This window comes from Mustelus asterias, unplaced genomic scaffold (assembly GCF_964213995.1).
Source record: "Mustelus asterias unplaced genomic scaffold, sMusAst1.hap1.1 HAP1_SCAFFOLD_684, whole genome shotgun sequence".
In the NCBI taxonomy this organism is placed as follows: Eukaryota; Metazoa; Chordata; class Chondrichthyes; order Carcharhiniformes; family Triakidae; genus Mustelus; species Mustelus asterias.
The window spans coordinates 106,811-126,169 of record NW_027590633.1 but is presented as its reverse complement, the minus strand read 5'-3'; the positions used below and the strand labels follow the sequence as shown (position 1 = coordinate 126,169).

At 46.2% G+C, this 19,359-nt stretch overlaps 1 protein-coding gene across 1 annotated transcript in view; it reads right to left on the bottom strand.

Moving 5' to 3' along the window:
* Positions 1-309: 309 nt before the first annotated feature.
* Positions 310-19,359, bottom strand: part of vax2 (ventral anterior homeobox 2) — a gene marked incomplete at its 5' end in the record, with an annotated part of 124,444 nt that continues 105,394 nt past the window's right edge. The window contains one exon of the mRNA XM_078205350.1: positions 310-765. Within this exon, the coding sequence (XP_078061476.1) occupies positions 310-765 (456 nt within the window). The remainder of the gene's footprint in view (positions 766-19,359) is intronic.

Below are 19,359 nucleotides of genomic sequence, written 5' to 3'. Positions count from 1 at the left end.
AGTTCAGGAGATAGTTCTTTACACGGTGTGGGTGGAAGGGTCACTGCAACCATTTAATCACAGCAAGATGGACAATGGGAGCCAGCGACCTGACCCTTGACCTGTGAACTGCGTGGGGCCAATGTCTGGTTGTTGCCCATAGAACATTTGAACACATTTCATTTGGTTCTTCGCCACTGCCACGAGCTGCGCCATGAGAGTAGGAACCCGTACCGTCACATTGAATGAACATTGTCACAACTCAAACACAAAACTCAACAGGAAGGTGTTGACGGAATCTCTTTTCTTCCCCGCGCTGTCCCTGCCTCTCTATGAGCTTGGCCGTTTCTCTGTGGCGTTGTCTTTCCTTTCCGTTCGTGCGTAAGGTTCAAAAGCCGAGGTGCCCGCTCCGTAGCCGGTGGAGAGTTCCAGGGCACCACCCAGCGGCGGCGGGCTGGAGAAGCAGGGAGAAACGCCAGCCTGGTGCTGAGGGGAGGAGGTGGTCTGGCCGGGTGCGGAGAGGCTGAACGAGGGGCCGGTCAGCCCGGGCGAACTGCTGCTGGACGACACCAGGCCACAGCCGTTACCCGCTGGAGATCCGAGAGGGCTGGCTCCCTGAGGGAGCAGACTGGGAGCCGGAGGAATGGACAACAATCTTCCCTGTTCCAGAAGCCTCAGGATGTTACAGGTGGCGATGGACTCAGATGTGCCAGAGGAGCGGCTGTCACAGTCTTTACTCTGATCCTTCTTCTGTTTTGTACGTCTGTTCTGGAACCAAACCTTAACCTAAAACACAAAAACAAAATTCAATAGAATCAGAACATGAATAGAAACATAGAAACTAGAAGCAGGAGTAGGCCATTCGGCCCTTCGAGCCTGCTCCGCCATTCATTTTGATCATGGCTGATCATCAAATTCAATATCCTGATCCCCCCTTCCCCTCATATCCCTTGATCCCTTTAGCCCCAAGAGCTATAACTAATTTCTTCTTGATGTGGAGGTGCCGGTGTTGGACTGGAGTGGGGCACAGTCAGAAGTCTCACAACACCAGGTTAAAGTCCAACAGGTTTATTTGGAATCACGAGCTTTTGGAGCGCTGCCCCTTCATCAGATGAGACTCATTCGAGGAAGGAGCTGTGCTCCGAAAGCTCGTGATTCCAAATAAACCTGTTGGAATTTAACCTGGTGTTGTGAGACTAATTTCTTCTTGAAATCAGACAATGTTTTGGACTCAACTACTCTCTGTGGTAGTGAATTCCATACATTCACCACCCTCTGGGTGAAGAAATTTCTCCTCACCTCTGTTCCAAAAGGTTTACCCCTTATCCTGAAACTATGACCCCTAGTTTCTCAAAGGAACCTCAAGGTGTAAAAGTAACAGGATTGTTGCGGTGGGAGATTTTAACTTCCCCTATGTTGACTGGGACTCACTTAGTGTTAGGGGCGTGGATGGGGCAGAGTTTGTAAGGAGCATCCAGGAGGGCTTCTTGAAACAGTATGTAGATAGTCCAACTGGGGAAGGGGCCATACTGGACCTGGTATTGGGGAATGAGCCCGGCCAGGTGGTCGATGTTTCAGTAGGGGAGCAGTTCGGAAACAGTGACCACAATTCAGTACGCTTTAAGGTACTGATGGATAAAGATAAGTGTAGTCCTCAAGTTAAGGTGCTAAATTGGGGGAAGGCCAATTACAACAATATTAGGCAGGAACTGAAGAATGGAGATTGGGGGCAGATGTTTGAGGGCAAATCAACATCTGGCATGTGGGAGGCTTTCAAGTGCAAGTTGATAGGGATTCAGGACCGGAACATTCCTGTAAGGATGAAGGATAAGTATGGCAAGTTTTGGAAACCTTGGATAATGAGAGATATTGTGAGCCTAGTCAAAGAGAAAAAGGAAGCATTTGTCAAGGCTAGGAGGCTGGGAACGCACGAAGCAAGTGTGGAATACAAGGAAAGTAGAAAGAAACTTAAGCAAGGAGTAAGGAGGGCAAAAAGGGATCACAAAAAATCATTGGCCAGCGGGATTAAGGAAAATCCCAAGGCTTTTTATACATATATAAAGAGTAAGAAGGTAGCCAGGGAGAGGGTTGGCCCACTCAAGGACAGGAGAGGGAATCTATGCATGGAGCCAGAGGGACTCGCTGGTTAGAGGCACAGACAGGCATTTCTGTGGCCGCGATCGAGACTCCAGGATGGTGTGTTGCCTCCCTGGTGCCAGGGTCAAGGACGTCTCTGAGCGATTGCAGGACATTCTTAAGGGGGAGTGGGAGCAGCCAGAGGTCGTTGTACATATTGGCATCAACGGCATAGGTAGGAAAAGGAATGAGGTCCTGAAGTGTGAATATAGAGAGTTAGGCAGAAGGCTAACGTGCAGGACCTCGAAGGTAGTAATTTCAGGACTACTGCCGGTGCCACGTGCTAGTGAGAGTAGGAATAGGAGGATTAGGCAGATGAATGCGTAGCTTGAGAGCTGTTGCAGGGGGCAGGGATTTAGATTTTTGTATCACTGGGACCTCTTCTGGGGAAGGGGTGACCTGTTCAAGAGGGACGGGTTACACCTGAACTGGAGGGGGACTAACATCCTGGCGGGGAGATTTGCTAGAGCCACTCGGGAGGGTTTAAACTAGTTTGGCAGGGGGGTGGGATCCAAAGCAGTAGGGAGACAGAAGAGAAGTTTGAGGACAGCACAGAAGTTAAAGAGAGCACATTAATTAGTAAAGGCAGTGTCAGTAATCCTAGTACCAGACAGATCAGACAGAAGCAAGACAGAGAGCAAGGGAAGTCCAGATTAAACTGCATTTATTTCAATGCAAGAGGCCTGACGGGCAAGGCAGATGAACTCAGGGCATGGATGGGTACGTGGGACTGGGATATTATAGCAATTACTGAAACATGGCTAAGGGAGGGACAGGACTGGCAGCTCAATGTTCCAGGGTACAGATGCTGTAGGAAAGATAGAACAGGAGGGAAGAGATTAGTGAAAGCATCACGGCCGTACTGAGAGGGGATATATCCGCAGGTTCACCCAATGAGTCTATATGGATAGAACTGAGAAATAAGAAGGGGGAAATCACTTTGATAGGGTTGTACTATAGGCCCCCAAATAGTTGGCGGGAAATTCAGGAGCAAAAATGTAAGGAGATTACAGACAGCTCCAAGAAAAATAGGGTGGATAATAGTCGGAGATTTTAGTTTTCCCAACATTAACTGGGGGACAGCCATAGTATTAGAGGGTTGGATGGAGAGAAATTTGTTGAGTGTATTCAGGAAGAATTTCTCATTCAGTATGTGGATGGCCCGACTAGAGAGGGGGCAAAACGTGACCTCCTCTTGGGAAATAAGGAAGGGCAGGTGACAGATGTGTTAGTGAGGGATCACTTTGGGACCAGTGACCATAATTCTATTAGTTTTAAGATAGCTATGGAGAATGATAGGTCTGGCCCAAAAGTTAAAGTTCCACATGGGGCAAGGCCAATTTTGATGGTATCAGGCAGGAACTCTCAACAGTTAATTGCGGGAGTCTGTGGGAAGGCAAAGGAACATCTGGTAAGTGGCACACTTTCAAACGTGTGTTAACCAGGTTTCAGGGTAAGCACATTGCTCTTAGAGTGAAGGGCAAGGCTGGCAGAAGTAGGGAACTCTGGATGATTTGCTATATTGAGGCCCTGGTCAAGTAGAAGAAGGAGGCACATGACATGTATAGGCAACTGGGATCAAATGAATCCCTTAAAGAGTATAGGGGGTGTAGGAGTAGAGTTAAGAGAGAAATCAGGAAGACAAAAAGGGGACATGAGATTGTTTTAGCAGTTAAGGCAAAGGAGAATCCAAAGAGCTTCTACAAATACATAAAGGGCAAAATAGTAACAAGGGAGAGAGTAGGGCCTCTTAAGGATCAACAAGGTCATCTATGTACGGATCCACAAGAGATGGGTGAGATCCTAAATGAATATTTCTCATCAATATTTACTGTTGAGAAAAGCATGAATGTTAGGGCACTTGGGGAAATAAATAATGATGTCTTGAGGAGTGTACATATTACAGAGAAGGAGGTGCTGGAAGTCTTAAAGCGCATCAAGGTAGATAAATCCCCGGGACCTGATGAAGTATATCCCAGGACATTGTGGGAGGCTAGGGAGGAAATTGCGGGTTCCCCAGCAGAGATATTTGAATCATCGATAGTCACGGGTGAGGTGCCTGAAGATTGGAGGGTGGCAAATGTTGTGCCTTTGTTTAAAAAGGGCTGCAGGGAAAAGCCTGGGAACTACAAGCCAGTGAGCCTCACATCTGTGGTGGGTAAGTTGTTGGAAGGTATTCTGAGAGACAGGATCTACAGGCATTTAGAGATGTAAGGACTGATTCGGGACAGTCGGCATGGCTTTGTGAGTGGAAAATCATGTCTCACAAATTTGATTGAGTTTTTTGAAGGGGTAACCAAGAAGGTAGATGAGGGCAGTGCAGTTGATGTTGTCTGCATGGACTTTACCAAGGCCTTTGACAAGGTACCGCATGGTAGGTTGTTGCATCTCACAGGATCCTGGGTGAGGTAGCTAAATGGATACAAAATTGGCTTCATGACAGAAGCCAGAAGGTGGTTGTAGAGGGTTGTTTTTCAAACTGGAGACCTGTGACCAGCGGTGTGCCTCAGGGATCAGTGCTGGGTCCACTGTTATTTGTCATTTATATTAATAATTTGGGTGAGAAAATAGGAGGCATGGTTAGTAAGTTTGCCAAGATTGGTGGCATAGTGGACAATGAAGAACGTTATCTCGGATTGCAACAGGATCTTGATCAATTGGGCCAGTGGGCTGACGAATGGCAGATGGAGTTTAATTTAGATAAATGGGAGGTGAGGCATTTTGGTAGATTGAACCGGGGCAGGACTTACTCAGTTAATGGTAGGGCATTGGGGAGAGTTACAGAGTGAAGAGATCTAGGGGTACAGGTTCAGAGCTCATTGAAAATGGAGTCACAGGTGGACAGAGTGGTGAAGAAGGCATTCAACATGCTTGGTTTCATTGGTCATAACATTGAATACAGGAATTGGTACGTTTTGTTGAAGTTGTACAAGACATTGGTAAGGCCACACTTGAAATACTGTGTACAGTTCTGGTCACCCTATTATAGAAAGGATATTATTAAACTAGAAAGAGTGCAGAAGAGATTTACTAGGATGCTACCGGGACTTGATGGTTTGAGTTATAAGGAGAGGCTGGATAGACTGGGACTTTTTTCTCTGGAGCGTAGAAGGCTGTGGGGTGATCTTAGAGAGGTTATGAGGAGAGATTGGGGAAACTGGGGTTGTTCTCCTTGGAAAGACGGAGGATGAGGGGAGACTTAATAGAGGTGTATAAAATTATGAAAGGCATAGATAGGGTGAACGGTGGGAAGCTTTTCCCCGGGTCGGTGGTGACGTTCACGAGGGGTCATAGGTTCAAGGTGAAGGGGGGGAGGTTTAACACAGATATCAGAAGGACATATTTCACACAGAGGGTCGTGGGGGCCTGGAATGTGTTGCCGGGCAAAGTGGTGGAGGCGGACACACTGGGAACGTTTAAGACTTATCTAGACAGCTATATGAACGGAGTGGGAATGGAGGGATACAAAAGAGTGGTCTAGTTTGGACCAGGGAGCGGCGCGGGCTAATTGTTCCTTGTTTCTCGTTTCAAGGCCTCATTCTATGATCATCTTGCTGGTGCCAGTACAGAGCGAGACTGCGGATAGTTGGGAACCTGTCTCGGGGGCAGGGAATTCATATGGTGTTCGTGGAAGTGGAAATGACTAGGGTTGGGAAGCATTTTCCGATCAGGGCCATTGTGATCTCCTGGACTCGTTTCGATCGCCTCATGGGGTCGGAGAGGAATTTCCCAGATTTCTTTTCCCCATATTGGCCCTGGGGTTTTTCACTCTGGGTTTTCGCCTCTCCCTGGAAATCACATGGTCTGGAATGGGGGGGTGGGGGTGAGTTAATAGGTTGTAATGAACAAAGCATCGTAGCTGTGAGGGACAGCTCGGTGGATAGGATATTGGTATGTAGATAGGCTGGAAAATTGGGCGGGGATCCTGGATTCAGGATTCAATCCTGGACCGGGGAGCGGCGCGGGCTTGGAGGGCCGAAGGGCCTGTTCCTGTGCTGTATTGTTCTTTGTTCTTTGTTTGTTTGTCTATAAAATAATGAGGGGCATAGATCAGCTAGATAGTCAATATCTTTTCCCAAAGATAGGGGAGTCTAAAGCTAGAGAGCATAGGTTTAAGGTGAGAGGGGAGGGATACAAAAGTGTCCAGAGGGGCAATTTTTTCACATAGAGGGTGGTGAGTGTCTGGAACAAGCTGCCAGAGGTAGTACTAGAGGCGGGGACAATTTTGTCTTTTAAAAAGCATTTAGACAGTTACATGGGTACGATGGGTATAGAGGGATATGGGCCAAATGTGGTCAATTAGTACAAGCTTAGTGGTTTAAAAAAAAGGGCGGCATGGACAAGTTGGGTCGAAGGGCCTGTTTCCATGCTGTAAACCTCTATGATTCTATAACCTCTAATTGGACGAGGTATTCAATGACTATTTTGCATCAGTATTCACCACAGGGAAGGACTTGGTGGATGATGAGTCTGGGGAACGGTGTGTAGATAGTTTGAGTCATGTTGAGATCAAAAAGGAGGAGGTATTGGGGTTCTTCAGAAACATTAAGGTAGACAAGTCCCCAGGGCCTGATGGGATACACCCCAGAATACTGAGAGAGGCAAGGGAGGAAATTGCTGGGGCCTTGAGAGAAATATTTGTATCCTCACTGGCTACAGGGCAGATCCCAGAGGATTGGAGAATAGCCAATGTTGTTCCTTTGTTTAAGAAAGGTAGCAAGGAAAATCCAGGTAATTATAGGCTGGTGAACCTCATGTCAGTGGTAGGGAAATTATTGGGGAGGATTCTTCGAGACAGGATTTACTCCCAATTGGAAATAAGTGGACGTATTAGTGAGAGGCAACATGGTTTTGTGAAGGGGAGGTCGTGTCTCACTAACTTGATCGAGTTTTTCGAGGAAGTGACGAAGATGATTGGTGAGGGGCAGTGGATGTTGTCTACATGGACTTCAGTAAGGCCTTTGACATGGTCTCTCATGGCAGACTGGTACAGAAGGTGAAGTCTCATGGGATCAGAGGTGAGCTGGCAAGATGGATACAGAACTGGCTCGATCAAAGAAGACAGAGGGTAGCAGCGGAAGGGTGCGTTTCTGAATGGAGGGCTGTGACAAGTGGTGTTCCTCAGGGATCAGTGCTGGGACCTTTGCTGTTTGTAATATTTTTATAAATGATTTGGAGAAAAACGTAACTGGTTTGATTGGTAAGTTTGCAGACGACACAAAGGTTGGTGGATAGCGATGAGGACCATCAGAGGATACAGCAGGATATAGATCAGTTGGAGACTTGGGTGGAGAGATGGCAGATGGAGTTTAACCCAGAAAAATGTGAGGTATTGCATTTTGGAAGGTCTAATACAGATGGGAAATATACAGTAAATGGCAGAACCCTTAAGGGTATTGATAGGGACAGGGATCTGGGTGTACAGGTACACAGGTCACTGAAAGTGGCAATGCAGGTGGAGAAGGTAGTCAAGAAGGCATACGGCATGCTTGCCTTCGTCTGTCAGGGCACTGAGTTTAAAAATTGGCAAGTCATGTTGCAGCTTTATAGAACCTTAGTTAGGCCGCACTTGGAATATAGCGTTCAATTCTGGTCACCACACTACCAGAAGGATGTGGAGGCTTTGGAGAGGGTACAGAAAAGATTTACCAAGATGTTGCCTGGTATGGAGGGTGTCAGCTATGAGGAGAGGTTGGAGAAACTTGGTTTGTTCTCACTGGAACGACGGAGGTTGAGGGGCGACCTGATAGAAGTCTGCAAGATTATGAGAGGCATGGACAGAGTGGATAGTCAGAAGCTTTTTCCCAGGGTGGAAGAGTCAATTACTAGGGGGCATAGGTTTAAGGTGCGAGGGGCAAGGTTTAAAGGAGATGTACGAGGCAAGTTTTTTAGCCAGAGGATGGTGGGTACCTGGAACACGCTGCCGGGGGAGGTAGTGGAAGCAGATACAATAGTGACTTTTAAGGGGCAGCTTGACAAATACATGAATAGGATGGGAATAGAACAAAGAACAAAGAACAATACAGCACAGGAACAGGCCCATCGGCCCTCCAAATCTGCACCGATCACGTGTTCCTAACTAGACCATCCGTTTGTGTCCCTCTCTTCCCAGTCTGTTCATGTGGCTGTCTAGACAAGTCTTAAATGATCCTAGCGTGTCTGCCTCAACCACCTTGCTTGGCAGTGCATTCCAGGCCCCCACCACCCTCTGTGTAAAATACGTCCCCCGCATATCTGTATTGAACCTTGTCCCCCCTTACCTTGAACTTGTGACCCCTTGTGTTTGTCATTTCTGACCTGGGAAAAAGCTTCCAACTGTTCACCCTATCTATGCCCTTCATAGTTTTATAAACTTCTATCAGTTTGCCCCTCAACCTCTGTCTTTCCAGGGAGAACAACCCTAGTTTACTCAATCTCTCCTCATAGCTAATACCCTCCATACCAGGCAACATCCTGGTAAACCTTTTCTGCACTCTCTCCAAAGCCTCCACATCCTTCTGGTAGTGTGGCGACCAGAACTGGACGCAGTATTCCAAATGTGGCCTAACCAACGTTCTATACAGCTGCATCATCAGATCCCAACTTGTGTACTCTATGCCCTGTCCAATAAAGGCAAGCATGCCATATATGCCTTCTTCACCACCTTTTCCACCTGTGCTGCCACGTTTAAGGATCTGTGGGCTTGCACACCCAGATCCCTCTAGAGGGATAAGGTCCCCGGAAGGGTAGGGGTTTTAGTTCAGTCGGGCAGCATGTTCGGTGCAGGCTTGGAGGGCCGAAGGGCCTGTTCTTGTGCTGTAATTTTCTTTGTTCTTTGTTCTAGTTCTGGACTCCTCCACCATTGGGAACATTCTTTCTGAATCTGCCCTGTCTAAACCTGTTAGAATTTTATAAGTTTCTATGAGATCCCCTCTCACTCTTCTAAACTCCAGTGAATATAATCCGAACTGACTTAGTCTCACCTCATATGACAGACCTGCCAGCCCAGGGAATCAGCCTGGTAAACCTTCGCTGTACTCCCTCTATAACAAGGGCATCCTTCCTCAGATAAGGAAACGTAAAATGCACACAATACTCCAAGTGTGGCCTCACCAATGCCCAAGGCAATTGCAGCAAAACATCCCTATCCCTATACTAATTAAATACACATGACAAATAACCTCAATTTCCGTTTTATACAGCACCTTTACTTTAGGACAGCAGATACCTGGGAACAGCGCCACCTGGAGGTTGTACTCCATCTGCCCATTCACTTCACCTAATGATATCCCTTGGCATACCGTATCCTCTTCACAATTTGCTCTCTTTCCACCATTATATTGTCAGCGACTACTGGAGTATTGTTCTCGGTTTTCTGTCTCCCTGAACAGAAGTGTTACATTTACGGTTTTCCAGTCTGCTGGAACTTTTCCCGAATGCTAGGAATCTTGGAAGATTACAACCAATGTATCCACTATTGCTGCAGCCACCACCTTTAAGACTCCAGGATGCAGGCCATCAGGTCCAGGGCATTTAGAACATAGAACATTACAGCGCAGTACAGGCCCTTCGGCCCTCGATGTTGCGCCGACCAGTGAAACCAATCGAAAGCCCATCTAACCTACACTATTCCAATATCATCCATATGTTTATCCAATGACCATTTAAATGCCCTTAATGTTGGCGAGTCCACTACTGCTGCAGGCAGGGCATTCCATGCCCTTACCACTCTCTGAGTAAAGAACCTACCTCTGACATCTGTCCTATATCTATCACCCCTCAATTTAAAGCTATGTCCCCTCGTGCTAGCCATCACCATCCGAGGAAAAAGGCTCTCACTATCCACCCTATCTAATCCTCTGACCATCTTGTATGCCTCTATCAAGTCACCTCTTAACCTTCTTCTCTCTAACGAAAACAGCCTCAAGTCCCTCAGCCTTTCCTCATAAGACCTTCCCACCATACCAGGCAACATTCTGGTAAATCTCCTCTGCACCCTTTCCAATGCTTCCACATCCTTCCTATAATGCGGCGACCAGAACTGTACGCAATACTCCAAGTACGGCCGCACCAGAGTTTTGTAAAGCTGCAACATGACCTCATGGCTCCGAAACTCAATCCCTCTACCAATAAAAGCTAACACTCCGTACCACTTCTTAACAACCCTATCAACCTGGGTGCTAACTTTCAGGGACACCAAGATCTCTCTGTTCATCCACGCTACCAAGTATCTTATCATTAGCCCAGTACTCTGTATTCCTGTTACTCCTTCCAAAGTGAATCACCTCACACTTTTCCGCATTAAACTCCATTGGCCACCTCTCAGCCCAGCTCTGCAGCTTATCTATGTCCCTCCGCACTGTCCACAACTCCACCGACTTTAGTGTCATCCGCAAATTTACTAACCCATCCTTCTACGCCCTCATCCAGGTCATTTATAAAAATGACAAACAGCAGTGGCCCCAAAACAGATCCTTGCGGTACACCACTAGTAACTGAACTCCAGGATGAACATTTCCCATCAACCACCACCCTCTGCCTTCTTACAGCTAGCCAATTCCTGATCCAAACCGCTAAATCACCCTCAATCCCATGCGTCCGTATTTTCTGCAATAGTCACACTTTAGCCCTGTTCGTTTTCCTCGTCCCTTTGGCTCTCGTGATCACCGCTGTTTTAAGTTCCTTTCCCTATTACCTCCTGCTTTTCTTTTAAAGTTTAAAGTTTATTTATTAGTGTCACAAGTAGGCTTACATTAACACTACAATGAAGTTACTGTGAAAATCCCCTCGTCGCCACACTCCGGTGCCTGTTCGGGTACACTGTGGGAGAATTTGGCACGGCCAATGCACCTAACCAGCATGTCTTTCGGACTGTGGGAGGAAACCGGAGTACCTGGAGGAAACCCCCCAGACACATGGAGAACGTGCAAACTCCACACAGACAGTGACCCAAGCCAGGAATTGAACCCAGGTCCCTGGCGCTGTGAGGCAGCAGTGCTAACCACTGTGCCACCATGCTGCCTGTTCTTGGAATGCTTTCTGTGTCTTTAATTGTGAGACAGATAAAAAATACTTATTCAAAGTCTCTGCCATAAGACCATAAGACATAGGAGCAGAATTAGGCCACTCGGCCCATCGAGTCTGCTCCTCCATTCAATCATGGCTGATATTTTTCTCATCCCCATGCTCCTGCCTTCTCCCCATAACCCCTGATCCCCTTATTAATCAAGAACCTATCTATCTCTGTCTTAAAGACACTCAATGACCCGGCCTCCACAGCCTTCTGCGGCAAAGAATTCCACAGATTCACCACTCTCTGGCTGAAGAAATTCCTCCTCATCTCTGTTTTAAAGGATCGTCCCTTTAGCCTGAGGTTGTGCCCTCTGGTTCTAGTTTTTCCTCCTAGTGGAACCATCCTCTCCACGTCCACTCTATCCAGGCCTCGCAGGATCCTGTAAGTTTCAATAAGATCCCCCCTCATCCTTCTAAACTCCAACGAGTGCAGACCCAGAGTCCTCAACCGTTCCTCATGTGACAAGCTCTTCATTCCAGGGATCATTTTTGTGAACCTCCTCTGGACCCTTTCCTATTATTAATTCCCCAGTCTCACCCTCTAAGGGACAAATGCTCACTTTTGCTACTCTTTTCCTTTTATATACTTGTCGAAGCTTTTACTGTCTGTTTTTATATTTCTTAATTTCTCATACTCCAATTTCTTCCTCTTTTTTCAGTTTTGCTAGTTCCTAAAAGTTCCCAATTGTTGGTCCTACAACTAATCTTTGCATCATTGTACATCTGTTGTTTCAATTTGATACCATGCTTAACTTCCTAATTTAGCCACCAATTGTATATTCTTCACAGATAGTCTTTCTTTCTTGCTAGAATATATCTTTGGAATGTATCTCCTTAAATATCTGGCACTAATGAGGTGGGCACAGTAAGAAGTCTCACAACACCAGGTTAAAGTCCAACAGGTTTATTTGGTAGCACAAGCCACTAGCTTTCGGAGCGCTGCCCCTTCGTCAGGTGAGTGGGAGTTCTGTTCACAGACAGGGCATATAAAGACACAAACTCAATTTACAAAATAATGGTTGTAATGCAAGTCTTTACAGGTAATCAAGTCTTAAAGGTACAGACAGTGTGAGTGGAGAGAGGGTTAAAGAGATGTGTATTGTCTCCAGACAGGACACTTAGTGAGTGGCACTAATGAGGTGGCACAGTGGCACAGTGGTTAGCACTGCTGCCTCACAGTGCCAGGGACCTGGGTTCGATTCCCGACTTGGGTCACTGTCTGTGTGGAGTTTGCACATTCTCCCCGTGTCTGCATGGGTTTCCTCTGGGTACTCCGGTTTCCTCCCACAGTCTGAAAGACACGCTGGTTAGGTGCATTGACCTGAACAGGCGCCGGAGTGTGGCGACTGGGGGAATTTCACAGTAACTTCATTGCAGTGTTAATGTAAGCTTTACTTGTGACTAATAAATAAACTTATCTTAACTATTTCTGTAATGTCCGACCCTTTAACCTATTTTCCCCTTGCATTTTAGCTGACACTGTCGACATATCCTTGTAATTGCCTTTATGACACTAGTTTCAAACCCACATTTCTCACCCTCAAACCGAGTGTGAAATTCACTCATATTTTGATCTCTCCTACCTAGAGGATCATTTACTATGAAGTCATTCATTAATCCTGTTTCATTACGCATTACTAGGTATAATGTCGCCTGTTCCTTGGTTGGCTCTAGAATGTATTAGAGTCATAGTCATAGAGGTTTACAGCATGGAAACAGGCCCTTCGGCCCAACTTGTCCATGCTGTCCTTTTTTTTTAAACCCTAAAGCTAGTCCCAATTGCCTGCATTTGGCCCAAATCCCTCTATACTCATTTTACCGATGTAACTGTCTAAATGCTTTTTAAAAGTCAAAATTGTACCCGCCTCTACTACTTCCTCTGGCACTTGTTCCAGACACTCACCACCCTCTGTGTGAAAAAGTTGCCCCTCTGGACACCTTTGTATCTCTCCCCTCTCACCTTAAACCTAAGCCCTCTAGTTTTAGACTCCCCTACCTTTGGGAAAAGATATTGACTATCTTGCTGATCTGTGCCCCTCATTATTTTATAGACCTCTATAAGATTACTCTCAGCCTTCTATGTTCCAGAGAAAAAAGTCCCAGTCTATCCAGCCTCTCCTTATAATTCAAACTGTCAAGTCCCAGTAGCGTCCTAGTAAATCTCTCCTGCACTTTTTCAAGTTTAATAATCTCCTTTCTATAATAAGGCGACCAGAATTGCACACAGTATTCCAAGTGTGGCCTTACCAATGTCTTGTACAACTTCAACAAGATGTCCCAACTCCTGTATTCAATGTTATGACCAATGAAACCAAGCATGCTGAATGCCTTCTTCACCACTCTGTCCACCTGTGACTCCACTTTCAAGGAGCTATGAACATGTACCCCGAGATCTCTTTGTTCTGTAACTCTCCCCAACGCCCTACCATTAACTGAGTAAGTCCTGCCCTGGTTCAATCTACCAAAATGCAAGGCCTCATATTTATCTAAATTAAACTCCATCTGCCATTCACCAGCCCACTGGCCCAATTGATCAATATCCTGTTCCAATCCAAGAAAACCTTCTTCACAGTCCACCATGCCACCAATGTTAGTGTCATCTGCAAACTTACTAATCATGCCTCCTATATTCTCATCCAAATCATTAATATAAATGACAAATAACAGTGGACCCAGCACTGAACCCTGAGGCACACCGCTGGTCACAGGCTGCCAGTTTGAATAAGAACCCTCCACAACCACCCTCTGGCTTCTGTCATCAAGTCAATTTTGTATCCATTTAGCTACCTCACCCAGGATCCCGTGAGATTTAACCTTATGCAACAACCTACCATGTGGTACCTTGTCAAAGGCCTTGCTAAAGTCCATGTAGACAACATCAACTGCACTGTCCTCATCTACCTTCTTGGTTCCCGCTTCAAAAAACTCAAATTTGTGAGAGATGATTTTCCACTCACAAAGCCATGCTGACTGTCCCTAATCAGTCCTTGCGTCTCTAAATGCCTGTAGATCCTGTCTCTCAAAATACCTTCCAACAACTTACCCACCACAGGTAAGAGGTTCACTGGCCTGTAGTTCCCAGGCTTTTTTTCCCTGCAGCCTTTTTTAAACAAAGGCACAACATTTGTTATATCATACAAATTTATTGCTATTTGTGCCATTAACCTATCCACCTTGTTATGAATGCACCTTGTGCATTCTGATAAAGAGCCTTTAATTCTGTCTTCTTTCCATTTTTACCCATTTTGACCTTATTTGCTGGTATATTTATGTTTGTATCGGGTGGCACGGTGGTACAGTGGTTAGCACTGCTGCCTCACAGCGCCAGGGACCCATTTTGATTCTGGCCTTGGGTGACTGTGTGGAGTTTGCACGTTCTCCCCATGTCTGCGTGGGTTTCCTCCGGGTGCTCCAGTTTCCTCCCGCATTCCAAAGATGTGCAGGGTAGGTTGATTGGCCATGCTAAATTGCCCCTAGGGGCCTTACAGAATAAAAACGTGGAGTTAGGGGGATCGGACCTGGGTGGGATTGTGGTCAGCGTAGATTTGATGGGCCGAATGGCCTCCTTCTGCACTGTAGGGATTCTATGATTCTGTCTCTTCCTGTCACACTCTGGATATCATTGCCCACATTGCTATCCTGCACTATTTCCTTGCCCCTTCTCTTTAACTTTCCCTTCACATGAACCCTCCCCACAATTATTTAGTTTAAAGCCCTCTCTACAGCCTTAGTTGTGTGATTTGCCAGGATATAGAACCATAAAATCTATACAGTGCTGACGCTATAGTTTAGAAAGCCCACCAACGCCTCTACTTTCTCAGAAGACTGAGGAAATTTGGCATGTCAGCTACGACTCTCACCAACTTTTACAGATGCATCATAGAAAGCATTCTTTCTGGTTGTATCACAGCTTGGTATGGCTCCTGCTCTGCCCAAGAAACTACAAAAGGTCATGAATATTGCCCAATCCATCACGCAAACCAGCCTCCCATCCACTGAGCTTTGACAAAGGGTCATCTGGACTCTTTTCTCTCCTTACAGATGCTGCCAGACCTGCTGAGATTTTCCAGCATTTTCTCTTTTGGGCTCCCATCCATTCACTCTGTCTACACTTCCCGCTGCCTCGGAAAAGCAGCCAGCATAATCAAGGACCCCACGCAACCTGGGCATACTCTCTTTCACCTTCTTCTGTTGAAAAAAAGAGACAAAGGGATGACACAGTGGCACAGTGGTTAGCATTGCTGCCTCATAGCGCTAGGGACCTGGGTTCGATTCCCGGCTTGGGTCACTGTCTGTGTGGAGTTTGTACATTCTCCCCGTGTCTGCTTGGGTTTCCTCCGGGTGCTCTGGTTTCCTCCCACAGTCCAAAGGTGTGCGGGTTAGGTTGATTGGCCATGCTAAATTGCCACTTATTGCCGGGATGTGTAGGTTAGAGAGATTAGCTGGGTAAATATGTCGGGTTATGGGGGTAGGAACTGGGTGGAATTGTTGTTGGTGCAGTTCTGCACTGTAGGGTTTCCATGATTTGTACCTCCACAAAAGTCTGAGGTCACGCACCGACCGACTCAAGAACAGCTTCTTCCCTGCTGCTGTCAGACTTTTGAATGGACTTGCCTCGCATTAAATTGATCTTTCTCTACACCCTAGCTATGACTGTAGCACTACATTCTGCACTCTCTCGTTTCCTTCTCTATGAACGGTATGCTTTGTCTGTATAGCACGCAAGAAACAATACTTTTCACTGTATGTTAATACATGTGACAAGAATAAATCAAATCAAATCACATCTCAGCTCCGTTCTGGGATTCAGCTGCTTTGTCCATGATTGGTCTGAAGTGTGACACTGGAGGAAGCCCAGTCTGTGCATTGGTGAACAGGTTATTGCTGGGTAATTGCTGCTTCTGGCACTGTCAATGACGCCTAACCTCACTTTGCTGGTCCATTTTATCAATAATCAAAGACAGACTGGGGCAAGTAAAGACTAGGATATCTTCTTGTTAAGTTGTGAGGCGTGGCTAAAGTACACAATGTCGTTCTTTACATCTCACAGAGACTTATAAAATTCTAACAGGGCGAAGCAGGGTAGACGCAGGGAGGATATTCCCAATGATGGGGGAGTCCAGAACCAGGGGTCACAGTCTGAGGATGCAGGATAGACCATTTACAAAGAACAACAAAGAACAAAGATAATTACAGCATAGGAACAGGGCCCTTCGGTCCTCCAAGACTGCACCGACCATGCTGCCCGACTGAACTAAAACCCCCTACCCTTCCGGGGACCATATCCCTCTATTCTCATCCTATTCATGTATTTGTCAAGATGCCCCTTAAAAGTCACTACCGTACCCGCTTCTGCTACCTCCCCCGGCAACAACTACTCTCTGTGTAGAAAATCTGCCTCGTACATCTCCTTTAAACCTTGCCCCTCGCACCTTCAACCTGGGCCCCCTAGTAATTGACTCTTCCACCCTGGGAAAAAGCTTCTGACTATCCACTCTGTCCATGCCTCTCATAATCTTATAGACTTCTATCAGGTCGCCCCTCAACCTCCGTCGCTCCAGTGAGAACAAACCAAGTTTCTCCAACCTCTCCTCATAGCTAATGCCCTCCATACCAGGCAACATCCTGGTAAATCTTTTCTGTACCCTCTCCAAAGCCTCCACATCCTTCTGGTAGTGTGGCGACCAGAATTGAACACTATATTCCAAGTGCGACCTAACTAAGGTTCTATAAAGCTGCAACATGACTTGCCAATTTTTAAACTCAGTGCCCCAGCCGATGAAGACAAGCATGCCGTATGCCTTCTTGACTCCTTCTCCACCTGCATTGCCACTTTCAGTGACCTGTGTACCTGTACACCAAGATCCCTTTGCCTATCAATACCCCCAAGGGTTCTGCCATTTACTGTATATTTCCTATCTGTATTAGACCTTACAAAATGCATTACCTCACATTTGTGGTAATTGAACTCCATCTGCCATCTCTCCGCCCAAGTCTCCAACCGATCTATATCCTGCTGTATCCTCTAATGGTCCTCATCGCTATCCGCAAATCCACCAACCTTTGTGACGTCCGCAAACTTACTAATCAATCCAGTTACATTTTCCTCCAAATCATTTATATATATTACAAACAGCAAAGGTCCCAGCACTGATCCCTGAGGAACACCACTTGTCACAGCCCTCCATTCAGAAACGCACCCTTCCACTGCTACCCTCTGTCTTCTTTGACTAGGCCAGTTTTGTATCCACGTCGCCAGCTCACCTCTGATCCCATGCGACTTCACCTTCTGCACCAGTCTGCCATGAGGGACCTTGTCAAAGGCCTTACTGAAGTCCATGTAGCCAACATCCACTGCCCTACCCTCATCAATCATCTTCGTCACTTCCTCGAAAAACTCAATCAAATTTGTGAGACACGACCTCCCCTTCACAAAACCATGTTGCCTCTCACTAATACGTCCACTTATTTCCAAGTGGGAATAAATCCTGTCTCGAAGAATCCTCTCCAATAATTTCCCTACCACTGATGTAAGGCTCACCGGCCTGTAATTACCTGGATTATTCTTGCTACCCTTCTTAAACAAAGGAACAACATTGGCTATTCTCCAACCCTCTGGGACCTCCCCTGTAGCCAGTGAGGAAACTAAGATTTCTCTCAAGGCCTCAGCAATTTCCTCCCTTGCCTCTCTCAGTATTCTGGGGTATATCCCATCATAGACTACCCCAATCCCATGTGCTTTAATTTTACAGGATAATTTCTTATGTGGGACTTTGTTGAAAGTCTTCTGAAAGTTCAAATAAACCACATCCCCTGACTCCCCCTCATCAACTCTGCTGGTTACATCCTCAAAGAATTCCAGTAGATTTGTCAAGCATGATTTCCCTTTAATAAATCCATGCTGTCTCTGTCCGATCCCGCCACTGTTTTCCAAGTGTTTTGCAATAAAATCTTTGATAATGGTTTCCAGAATTTGCCCCACTCCCGATGTCAGGCTGACTGGTCCATAATTTCCTCTTTTCTATATACCTCTCTTTTTAAATAGTGGGTTTACATTACCTACCCTCCAAACTGTAGGGACTGTTCCACAGTCTATAGAATCTTGGAAGATGACCACCAATGCGTCCACTATTTCCAGGGCCACTTCCTGAAGTAAGCTGGGATGTAGATTATTAGACATTGTTTCACCAGCACTATTTCTCTACAAATACTGATTTCCTTCAGTTCCTCCCTCTCAATAAATCCTGTGTTCGCCACCATTATTAGTATCTTATTTGTGTCCTCTTTTGTGAAGACAGAAGCAAAGTATGTATTCAGTTGTTCAGCCATTTCTTTGTTCCCCATTATAAATCCCCCTGTTTCTGACAGTAAGGGACCTACATTTGTCTTCACCAATCTTTTTCTCCTCACATTCCTATAGAAATCTTTACAGTCTGTTTTTATGTTCCCCGCAAGCTAACTCACCTACTCTATTTTCCCCTTCTCAATCTCTGGGATTAACCTCTGAGGGCAGCACGGTAGCACAGTGGTTAGCACTGCTGCTTCACAGCTCCAGGGACCTGGGTTCGATTCCCGGCTTGGGTCACTGTCTGTGTGGAGTTTGCACATTCTCCTCGTGTCTGTGTGGGTTTCCTCCGGGCGCTCCGGTTTCCTCCCACAGTCCAAAGATGTGCGGGTTAGGTTGATTGGCCATGCTAAAATTGCCCCTTAGAGTCCTGAGATGCGTAGGTTAGAGGGATTAGTGGGTAAAATATGTAGGGATATGGGGGTAGGGCCTGGGTGGGATTGTGGTCGGTGCAGACTCGATGGGCCAAATGGCCTCTTTCTGTACTGTAGGGATTCTATGATTCTATGATTCTTAATCAGACCCTTGGTCCTCCTTTGCTGAATTCTAAACTGCTCCAAACCTCAAGTCTGTTGTTTTCCTTGGCCAATTTGTATGTCTCTCACTTGGATCTAATACTGTCTCTAGTTTCCCTTGTAAGCCATGGTTTGGCCACCTTTCCAGTTTTACTTTAGCGCCAGACAGGTATAAACAATTGTTGATTTGATTTGATTTATTATTGTCACATGTATTAACAGACAGTGAAAAGTATTGTTTCTTGCACGCTGTACAGACAAAGCATACCATTCATAGAGAAGGAAAGGAGAGAGTGCAGAGTGTAGTGTTACAGTCATAGCTAGAGTGGAGAG